Here is an 11,383-nt window from a genome sequence, read left to right as displayed (position 1 = left end):
GATATAGTATGTGCGTCCACTGTCCAGTGCCGCAGTGCGTGCATGAGCCTATTTTGGAATTCGACTCATCAATCTACCGTACGTTGTTGTAACAAAACCCAATAATTTTGTATTCGACTTTTCCATGGATCCGAAAATATTGACTGACATAGAATTGTGGAAGAAATGGGCTTTAGGCCTTTAGTATTCGTGGCCCAAAGTGAATTATTTTCTAATTTTGAAAAGCGCCAAACAAAAAAAAATTAAAATCTGAAAAAAAAAAATCACAAATACTGTATTTTTTCATCTCTCGTCCCTAGGCTCTAAATCTAGGGTTTAAGCGCTCCTGGAACTGGTCTTTTCACTAAGCTCTTTCAATGGCGAACCCTAAATCCGTCGATGCATCTCTCTGGTGGGATCCGTTTGACTCTCTTCTCACCGAACTCGAGAATGCTTCTCTCTCTGATGACCTTCCTCAATTCATCGTACGTAATCTCTCTCTTCCTCTTCGTATACTTATGGGTCTTATTTTGGGTGCGTTGATACAATATTTTGGTTTGCAATCTCAATTTCAGGCGAAGAAGTTGGAGGAAAACCACGCGTGGTTCGTCGGAAGTGTGTCGATGTTCAAGTCACCGAGTGAGAAATCAAAAGAAGCTTTGAATTCGCAAGTGGTCAAGATTAAGGAGCACCAGTTGGTGATAAAGCCCGAATTGAAAGACAAAGCACTTCGAATCAGCTCTCATCTGGTTAGTTTCTCTTTCTTCATTCTTTAATTTCACTATATTGTGTTGGCCTTTTCATGTCGACCTCAACTCAAGCCATTTAGGTTTTTCAATTATACACATTCTTATCATTCGATTCATGTATAAGCTGTGCTTTAATTTCGAATTATTGCTATACCTTGACTAAGGCTCAGGGGTATGAGTGATAATGATTATATAAAATTTCTGTAATCTTGGCCAGAATCTAGATGAAATCCAATCTTACATCCTCGTGGAAAGATCTATGGATCAGGAATATGGAACTACGGACTCCGTTGCTCAAGATTTCATTGACGTGGTTAGTAGCTTACGTGTCTCTGCTTCCTTTCAAAATTCTTTGTGGTTATTTACGTTATATTCTTTGTAGTAAGTTCTTCAGCTCATTATAGTGAAATGTTGCAGCCCTATATTTTTTACCAATGACTTTACTTTATTTCTTCAGCTTTCTTGCTAACTCTTTTGCTGTCCTTATGTTCCAATGCTATTCTTCTTGAAGATACTGCTTCAGTATTACATGGAGCGCCAGTGCCTACTAAAGTGTACAAAGCGTATTCTCATACATTCCTGTAAGTTGTGATTGTGTTGTTCCCTATTTTTCCAGTCTCTCCTAGTTTCAAATGTCTCAACACATGTGGGCATCTATAGTTGTATATACAGTTGCTATTAACAAAACAATAGCTTATTTTCCGATGGTGGGGATACACTTATAAAATTCCACCCACTTATATCATTTTTCTACTGCTTTTTGCGTTTGCACAGTATATGCGGCAAGAGAGGAAAGTGCAATCAGGGAGGAAGCTGTAAAGCTGATCTCAGATGGGCTTGAAAGTCGACAATCATCAGTTCTTGAGGACCTTTTGTCCTCTTGTTTTCCACAGAATATGGTATGTGTTCTGAGTCCAAGCCCTTCTTTACATCTCATTTGATCTTATTATACTTAGGCCTTATATTCTACTCATGTTAAGACATTGCTTCTATCATTCCAATTAACATTTCTGGTCCATATCTGATTTTCTCTAGATTTTATTTTGGTAGGATGTCAATCTATTCACTTTGTGGGCGGAGGAAACACTAATTGAGGACAATTTGATTTTGGATATTCTCTTCCTTCTTTACCATGAATCATTTTGCACTTGTAATGGAGAAAGATGGAGAAAATTGTCTTCCTTCTATAAGGTATCTCGAGTCACTAGCCACACGCCTGAGACTGGTTCCATTTTTTCTGTAACCAACCTTATTTACTTATAAGTGTTGTGTTCCAGGGGATTCTTTCAGGTTCATATAATTTTAGAAAGCTGGCTGTGTCAGCTGAAGCACAACATTCTGCATGTCGTGTGCAAATTCTGTTGCTGATGATTCTTATAGACACGTTGGATATGGAGAATCTGTTACAAATGGTTCACGACGAAGTACCTTTCAGGTTTGTTTAACGAATTCACGAGGAAAAGTGCACAGATAAAGTTACAACTTTCTTCAAATAGGAGACAAAACCAGCAATTTGCCTAATCCTACTTTCTCCTGTATATCTTGTCGATTTTGCCTAAAGTTTCTGTTTTTCTTGTAAGGTCTGGAACTTGTGTCTTTTCCATTGTTGATGTCCAAGAGATGGATGCAACAATCTCAAGCCTTAACACTTTTGAAGTAAAAGAAGCAGGACCCCTCGTCCTGGCATGGGCAGTCTTTCTGTGTCTTATATCATCTCTTCCTGGGAAGGAGGAAATTCCTTTCCTGCTGGTATGAAAGTGAGAATACTTCCATTATCTAGTCAGAAGACACATATTGTTCATGTATATGTATTTAATTTTACTTGATTAGCAGGACATTGATCACGTGAGCTATGTTCAACAAGCTATCGAGGCAGCATCTTTGAGTTATTTCCTTGAAATCCTTCAAAGTAATGTGTTGAATGATTTCGATGTAAGTTATGGGATTAAAAGTCCAGATACCGAGCTTAACTTTGTCTTTTCTTGAAAGTGGCACTTATTTATCTATCAATCAATGGTGTGACTTTTACTTTACCAATCCTCTACAAATTTTCTTCATGTTATTCTCCACTAAGTTGATTCTGTCATTATTTTCCACTATTCCAGGGACCAGTCTCTGGTTATCGTAGTGTTTTGAGGACTTTTATTTCAGCATTTATTGCGTCTTATGAGATCAATTTTCAGGTATAACTCCATTAATTGTAAATGATAAATTATATAATTATGAAGTGTTTCAAAATCTTACTTATCTCTACATTTTTGGCAGCTGGACGAAGCCATCCTCGAGTTGATACTGGACATCCTCTGCAAGGTTTATCAAGGAGAGGTAACTTATATATGCATGTTGTGCCTAACTTTTTTCTCTATGTTACACATCCATAAATGCTCATTTTGTGTTTGATTATTCAGGAGTCACTCTGTAATCAGTTTTGGGATCGAAAAAGTTTTGTTGATGGCCCTATCCGGTGTCTCCTCTTTGATCTGGAGAGTGAATTCCCATTCAGAAGTACTGAATTCATTCGTCTCTTGTCGTCCCTGAGTGAAGGCAGTTGGCCTGCTGAATGTGTGTAAGTAGTAATTGGACAATACACTATTGTGTGCTTATGTACATTTATATGGAAATTTTCTATCTAGATGAGAGCAATGTTCTGCATCTAGGCAGGATACTCTGCATAAATCAATCTAAGCTTTCTTTCTTTTCTCACTTAATTTTTTTGATTTACTGATTGCCAACCATCACCCCGCTGCGATCTGATGTGCTTCTTTTTTTGTGTGCAGATACAACTTTCTGGACAAATCAGTGGGGGTATCAACTTTATTTGATATTACTAGTGACTCTCCAACGGATGATGCCTGCCAACTTGTTGAAACTTCCCGACCGGTGCATATTCCAGGTCTTGAAGGTTTAGTTATTCCCAGCAATACTCGTGGAAGAATTCTGAGAATAATCAGTGAAAATACTGGCCTTGTACGCTGGGAGGTAAATGATATCATCATTCTTTGAAAATCCTATTTATAAAGAGACTCCTCCAATGTTATAATTTTATTGCTGTTAATTGTTTTAGCTTGAGATATACTGATTTATGAAATGTATTTTCCTTTCCAAGTATCCGCTATCCGGCATAATTGTGTTGATCATCCGTTTGGCCAATGGCCTCTACATTGGTAACAATCGTGAAGCTTTTGTGACTCTAGAGCTGCTTCGTCGAATGGTGACATTTAACAAGGTAACTGCATTGCTCCATTCTCGTTTCTTATGAAGTAGGGATTGCTTTAGTATTTGTACACCATGAGGTAGATATAGCCTTGTCTTCCTTTAAGTCAATTCGTCTCTTGACTGTTTTCTCAATATTTGAAACTAAGGCTGCATGTCTGGACGTCTGTTATGTCATAAAATATGCATCCTTATTTTTTCTTCTCTGACCAGGTTCTGTAAATTGATTTCAGGCTGTATGTTTCTCCTTACTGAATATCAGCCACTTCTTTTATGATCACGAATCTTATGTGAATGGGGAGATGGAAAGTGATGTGAGGTGAAGTATTTGCAATATGTTTCTCTGTTACATCCTCTTTTCCAGAGGGCTTGAAAATAGTTTTTTTTTGTGTGTTTTTTTTTCAGGGTGGTTGATATAATTTGCAATTCAGTCAGAAGCCTGACGTGTGACACTGGTGGTGCAGCTGTGATGGCAATGGCTGTAGATATCTTAGCTAAACTTCTGCGATGGTAATATTTTGTGATGCTTATTCATTATTCTATCTTGGTTATCAAATCTTTTCTTCAGTATTACTTTTCTAACGCCTGTCATAATATTATCCATCATGTGCAGTGTCTTTTCATATTATATAGTTTGGAACTTGGTATCAGTTCTTTCTGGAACATTGATAACTAATTTATTTTCTCTTTGAGCAGTTCCCCTTCAAATGTTGCTCCCATGGTCTTAAAGGCAAATATATTTGATATAACTTCAGGTTCAGACGTCCCTGACAGTGGCTACAATATTTCATTGAGGTTGGACCTCAAATATGACATACAGTCTGCTCTTTCCTAAGTTGGTTCATTTACAAATATATCTTACCCATAGTTATGTAATATACTCATGTAGTTTACCATGCCTAGCAGATATCTGTTTTTCGTTTCATTTAGAATCATGGCTATCCACAAGGGAGTAATATTTAACACATAGCCAACACTTGCTATACTTCTCCCAGAAAGACAAAACTTTCACTTCATTGACAAATCACTGAGATTTTATTAATTACTAGGATCCATCCTATTGTTTCTAATGAGGCACTTTATTGAAAGTACTGTCTTATAGCTTTTATTTAAAGGAATACATCTTTATTGAAAGTACTGTTTTAAAGCTTTTATGGGGAGAAATACCTCTTTCTATAAGTCTTAGATAGACAAAGCTGCATAATTTGTAAAATTGTAAATTTTCTTCATCGTTTTGTGCATTCTCTGGCTGCATTCTAGACATCGTAGTTTGTGATGATCTAACCTCATTCTTACTCTTTCTGCTGTTTTAAATTTAAAGCGGAACATGGTCGCTCTCTGGGAAACTTGCAAAGATGATCTTGATTGACTGCGAGAAGAATGATACAAGCTGCCCGTTGGTCATATCAGGCAAGTTTGCAGCAGAATTTTGCTTAGTGCGTAATCTACATGATTGTGGGCTCACAGTTGTTGGATATTTCTTGGTTCTCTGTATATTTAGCCGCCTGTCTCATTTATTCTATAATGTTATTTGTTTTTGTATATCTTGCAGTTCTGGAATTTACAATGCAACTTGTGGAGAGAGGACTAGAAAATGATGTAGTTTTTGGTCTAGTCGTTTTTTCGTTACAGTATATTCTTGCTAGTCATGAGTATTGGAAATACAATCATGGAAATATGCGTTGGAAAGTGACACTAAAGGTATGTTTTAATCATTAGCAATAGCTCCCCCTCTCTATTTACCACCTAACGAAAGATGAGTTATAAGCTTCTTTGAATATATATTCTGTCTTTTCTCTCGGTTTTTGCAGGTCATTGAGGTGATGAAAACATGTCTCAGATTCAGTAAGTTGTCCACAAAGCTGAGGGATGTTCTCCTTGATATTTTGCTGCATGATGCCTCTGTTCACAGCGCACTATTCCGGATCATTTGTACGACTACACAAACTTTAGAGGTTTGAATATGCTCTGGAACAGTCTTTCTTCTACTTTCCTAAGGGTCTGATGTGTTTTAATTGATTTCATGATATGTTTCCATTGCGGCAGAACCTTTGTTCAAGCCGTTTTGTTGAACACGCAGAGATTGAAGGATGGCAACTTGCTATAGTCTCCGTTTTGGATGTTTTGAACGTCACTCTCTCCCAATTTTCTGAGGTAAAAGCGTTGTCTTACCTCTAACCTTATTAAAAGCTTTTGCAAGTACAAAAAATAATAGATAGTACCCATTGTTCACATATGAATATTGCTTTGGCTAGCTATATTTTCTGTAACACTGTTTCTCTCACTTATATATGTGGGTGGTCATACTCGATTCCTTCCAGGCATTGTGGAATTTGATAGTTTGCGATAATTGTTGCAGAGTACACATTCTGCTCTCCCTGTATTTCATCAAGCCATGCTGTCCTCTACAACAAAACCGATCCCAGTTGTTGCAGCTGTCACATCACTGATTTCTTATTTCCGTAATCCTGTAAGGACTTCATTCAAATTCGTAGAAGTTGACGTTTTGACCAATTACATGTCTAAAAGCCAAATATTTACTGCAGACGATACAGGTTTCTGCTGCTAGAGTGCTGTCAAAGTTATTTGCCTTAGCAGAATCATCACAACTCTATATAGTAAGCAATGCAGGCTTTGGTCTAGACAATAAACAGGTTAGAGTTATATCTTTCTTATCTGTTATCTCTTTATGTTCATTTAGTATATTCTGCTGACCATATGTAAGGATGAATGACGGTTTTATCTTTAGATTACAGATTTAAGAAATTCGGTTACCGAGATCGTACTTGATCTGTCGGGACAAAATGAAGATCTAGTCATGGCGACCTTGAAACTACTAACTGTGGCGGCAAGATATCAGGTTGCTTCCCATTCTTTCTTTGATGTACTTGTCACAGGCTTTTGGGACTATTTTAATTGCTGTTTGTGCTACGCAGTTGTGCATCTTGAAATCATTTAGATTCTCCAGTTTCTCCATACTGAAAAATTGTTTTATTTTAATATCCTTTATCTTCAGCCTGCTCTTTTAGTCGCCATATTTGATTCAAACGAAGACTCAGATGCTGGCAACTTAAACCAGTCCGGCAAAGATGCCTCCTCAATTCCTGACCGGGCTTGTAAATCTCGCTTATTGCACACTATCCTGCAATACGTAGAGAGAGCAACCGATTTTGTTGATAGGTACTTCAAAGTACTTTTTAAATCTATCTATTAACACTCTGAATTTCTCTATGAAATCTTCTAGATATTAGCCGGTAATATTTACGTTATGGTTTAACCTTCTCCAGATACCCAAATATATTACTGGGTTTACTTGATTTCCTGAAAACCCTTTGGCAAGAGGCTGGCCAATACGCGAATATGCTGGAACAGTTTAAGGCATCAAAAAAGTTGTGGCAGCAACTTTCCAACATTATATCACAAGCGTCTAAGCTAAAAGATTCGACGGTTGGAAGTTTAGGCAATAAAGAAATTTCTAAATTGTTTGTGAAATATCAGTGTCAGTCTTCTGTTTTGGAAATTATGGCTTGCAACATGTTTTTGTACAAGAAATTGCTGTTTGCGGAGTCACTGAAAAAGCCATGTGTGGAGCTGAAAGAGAAGAAAAATACTGCAGTATCTCCACCCAAAATAACTTGGTCAGCTGATTCAGATCCCAAGGATATCTTTTCAAAATGGTGTGACGAATCTGTTTTGGATGGGCTTATCCAGTCAGTTTCTTCTTTAGATGCTAAAAGTGAAATAAACTTCCAAGCAAAGGTACGTATTTCGTTGACCTGGTCGTCTTATTGAACTATGTTTATTGAAATTTATACGACGCGCATTTGTTTTACTTAAAAATACAAGCAGTAAAGTTTCACTACAGTTTACATCTTTTGCTTAGGTGCCTCCATCTTTCAGAAAATAGTAATTTAAAGCTCTTTAAATGTTGCTCATTTTTTGCATTGATAGGTTGCTGCCGTTTTACTTATTGTACATTTGATTGTGAAACTGGAAGCATCTGGCGCTGGAGCATTGTCTATCGTTTTAGTTGGGAAGCTCAAACTCATATCAGAAATTGTATGTTCCTTCCTCTCTTTTGTTATTTCAATGCACTTTTCAAAGCCTTGTCATATCTGATTTTTGTGCCTGTTTAACAATATGCTGACAGCTTTGTGCTCAACCGGCTTTTTCTGAGTTGTTGGCGCAATATTCAAAACTTGGTTATAGGTAAGACCTTTGTTCCTTATGTTTTTTCTTTTCCAACATGCCTTTGCTAATTTTCAGTTTCAGTATCGCATTTATCTTTCTTAAATCTACAATTGACAACGCTTTTCCTTGTATCATTATTTATTCGTTCTCATGTCACATTTTGCTTATAATCTATTGGGTTCTATTGCTAGTGGAGGAAAGGAGTTGATGCCTATGATTTTCAGCGATCTATACTGTCATCTACAAGGAAAACTTGAGGGTCGTGACATCCCAACTGGTCCATTCAAAGAGCTTTTCCAGTTTCTACTTGAGTCTAGCTTTTGGGAGACATATAAACAGAAAACTAATGCGGACGTAAATATGGCTTCGGGGGACTGTTTGTTTGACACTGAGCAAATAAGGGCTGAATTAGGTATTGATATATGGGATTTCTCTGAGTGGAAGACATCTAAAACAACAGCAGAGGAAATGTTGAGTTACATGCAGAGAGAAAACTCGATGGTTTTACTCTCAACTTCGCAGCTCTCTGTTCTGCATGCATTGATTTCCGTCTTGATACTTTACGAGGATAATGTAAGTTTCTGTGTTCTAATTAGGCTTTCTGAGACTTATCGAATCATAATACATTTATGGGCTAGATTGTTCTTAGTTTCTACCACTGAATTGTTTTAACTGATAGCTAACTAAAACTTTGCATGTCCCTCTTTTGGGATCTTAATTTATTATTTTTATACATCTAAATGTTACGCCTTATGTGCAGTCTCTTGAAGAAACTGCAGCTGTTGAAAGGAAAATCCCTTCTCGAGTCACTCTTTCAAGCATTGATGGAGTATCTCAAAAATTCTACACCACAGTTGATTCACTTGCCTCTCTCTGGGATGCACCCAAGATTGTGTTTGATATTCTTACAGCACAGGCAGACTTGCTATCCCGCCTCTTGAAATCCGCAAAGAAAAATCTGTCGTTATCTATATGTGCACTTGTCCTGAGAAATGTTGGGCCTGGCCTCAAAATCCTTGGTAGTTTGAGGCATTCAAATGCTATATTGAAGAAGACGATAAACCTCCTGCTTGAGGTGCTGCTCCTGGTTGTTGGTTTTGGTTCAGAAAACTCAAACTCAAGTGGGATGGGACATATGGTGCCAGCAAAAGATTTTACAGAAATATCTGATGCTACAATTGGATTATTACCCCTTCTCTGCAACTTCATGGGGAATCCCGAGTACATGGCTCTCTGCCTGACCGCAGTAGACCTGATTCTCAGAAATTTTTTGACGCCGGAGACATGGTTCCCTATTATACAGAATCAACTCCGACTGCAGCATGTTATTCTACAACTGCAGGACAAGAAATCAACGGCATCTGTTTCAGCAATACTGAAATTTTTCTTAACTATCGCTCAAGTTCACGGCGGTGCTCAGATGCTTCTAAATTCTGGATTTTTCTCGACTTTAAGAGCTTTGTTTGTGGAGTATCCGGATGGAATGTCTACTTTGGTATCTGACAATGAAAAGGGCTCGCTGCTAGAAAAGACAGAAAAACCTCAGCATATCTGGGGAATCGGTTTGGCTGTGGTTACTGCCATGGTTCATTCTCTAGGATCTGGTTCTGCAGGGGCTGATATTGTGGAGAGTGTCATATCTTACTTTTTCTTAGAGAAAGGTTACATGATCTCGTACTATCTCGCCGCACCAGATTTCCCTTCTGATGATCGTGACAAAGTGAGACCACGAAGTCAACGGACGTGGACTTCCCTTGCTTATCTGAGAGAAACCGAGCATACTCTCCTTCTGATGTGTGCATTAGCTAGCCATTGGAGATTATGGGTTAAAATTATGAAGGGGATGGATTCTCCATTAAGAGAAATGACTATACATCTCCTGGCCTTTATCAGCAAAGGTGCTCAACGCCTTAGAGAGTCTCAGAGCCAAACATCTCATCTGTTATGCCCTCCGGTAGTGAAAGAAGAGTTTGATTCCTGCAAAAGACGGTCATTCATCAACAGCAAACATGGATGGTTTGCCCTAGCGCCTATAGTTTGTGTTGGGAAACCCAAGATCACTGCTGTATCAATTTCGACTGCTCTAGTTATCAGGGGACATACAGCAGAACATCCTGGGTCTGTTACTCAATCGCAGTTTTCAGACTCGGTGGCAATACAGATATATAGAGTGGCTTCTGTCTTGTTGAAATTTCTGTGTTTACAAGCAGAGGGTGCTGTTGAACGGGCAGAAGAAGTGGGATATGTGGATCTTGCTCATTTCCCTGAGCTTCCAGAGCCAGAGATTTTGCACGGTCTACAGGTACAATAACTCGAGAACACGAACAGTTAATTGCAGTTTTTTTTTCCTAATCTTTATCTGCGCCTGGTACTACAATGTATATTTTAAAATGCAGGACCAAGCCACCGCAATAGTTGCTGAGCTTTGTGATAATTACAGATCCAAAGAGGTTCCAGATGAAGTTAAGAAGTTGTGCCTTTTGCTGATCCAAACGACAGAGATGTCGTTATACTTGGAACTCTGTGTAGTTCAGGTTTGCAGGATCCATCCAGTTTTTGGCCGTGTGGATAGCTTCTCCAAAGACTTGAAAAAGCTAGTGAAAGGTAACAAACTGTTTATTCCCCACTCTTGACAATGCTATTTTGGTGATCAGGTATTGGCATACTTATTTTTGGGTAACAACACTGCTGCTTGTTTTTATTTTATTTTTTTTGTGTGTCTCGATCAGCTGCTGAAGTGCATGCGTACTTGGAACTGTCCATGGATTCACTGAAGAAAATAGCTGTATTTCTGTATCCCGGATCGCTATAGGGACGAAACTAACATGAGAAGAAGATCCGAGAGGGCCAAGACTTAAATGCGGTACGTATGTTGTAGATTCCTCTATGTGTGATTGAACCGGCTATTGTACCGTTGGTATATGACATACATGTTAGTAAATTATATAATATATATTCTTTTAAAATCATAGCCAGAACTTTTAAAAATGTTGGGCTCATGTCTTGCATGGTGTCCACTCCTTTTCGTTGATTTCTTTCGTTTTTTTTGAAAATTTGAAATCGTTTACCTCAACAAATTCTTTTTATTGGTTCTCTCTCATTCTAGACCGCAGAAAGTGCAGTTCAGAATAATTGTGTTTTTTTTTTTCTTTTACATATTCGGGTCTTAACATGCCTTTTGATAATCACTATTCCAGAATTTTCTAATTTTCTAGTCTTGACCACGTTTGTTGTTACATACGATATTATTA

The 11,383-nt window shown here is 38.0% G+C and overlaps 1 protein-coding gene across 3 annotated transcripts; it reads left to right on the top strand.

The window, feature by feature from the left end:
• Positions 1-251: 251 nt before the first annotated feature.
• Positions 252-11,120, top strand: LOC104716157 (uncharacterized). Of its 3 annotated transcripts, none has more exons than XM_010433523.3 (32): positions 252-464; positions 555-728; positions 946-1,041; positions 1,240-1,309; positions 1,503-1,627; positions 1,779-1,919; positions 2,006-2,163; positions 2,309-2,477; positions 2,562-2,660; positions 2,834-2,911; positions 2,994-3,053; positions 3,137-3,294; positions 3,506-3,707; positions 3,835-3,954; positions 4,175-4,260; positions 4,347-4,451; positions 4,638-4,736; positions 5,263-5,351; positions 5,494-5,642; positions 5,753-5,896; positions 5,988-6,095; positions 6,301-6,411; positions 6,488-6,595; positions 6,691-6,801; positions 6,958-7,121; positions 7,229-7,700; positions 7,893-8,000; positions 8,092-8,150; positions 8,324-8,705; positions 8,893-10,434; positions 10,529-10,736; positions 10,862-11,120. In XM_010433523.3, the coding sequence occupies exons 1-32, from the start codon at positions 357-359 to the stop codon at positions 10,942-10,944; spliced, it is 5,886 nt and encodes a 1,961-aa protein (XP_010431825.1). In that variant the 5' UTR covers positions 252-356; the 3' UTR covers positions 10,945-11,120. The 3 variants fall into 3 exon arrangements, with proteins under 3 accessions (XP_010431825.1, XP_010431823.1, XP_010431827.1); XM_010433521.3 differs by having other exon boundaries at positions 279-464; positions 2,559-2,660; XM_010433525.3 differs by having other exon boundaries at positions 298-464; positions 2,309-2,485.
• Positions 11,121-11,383: the final 263 nt, after the last annotated feature.

The sequence above is a fragment of the Camelina sativa genome, chromosome 10 (genome assembly GCF_030686135.1).
Source record: "Camelina sativa cultivar CO46 ecotype springtype chromosome 10, ASM3068613v1".
In the NCBI taxonomy this organism is placed as follows: Eukaryota; Viridiplantae; Streptophyta; class Magnoliopsida; order Brassicales; family Brassicaceae; genus Camelina; species Camelina sativa.
Note: the sequence above shows the minus strand (reverse complement) of the source record. Positions and strands in the feature narration are given on the sequence as shown.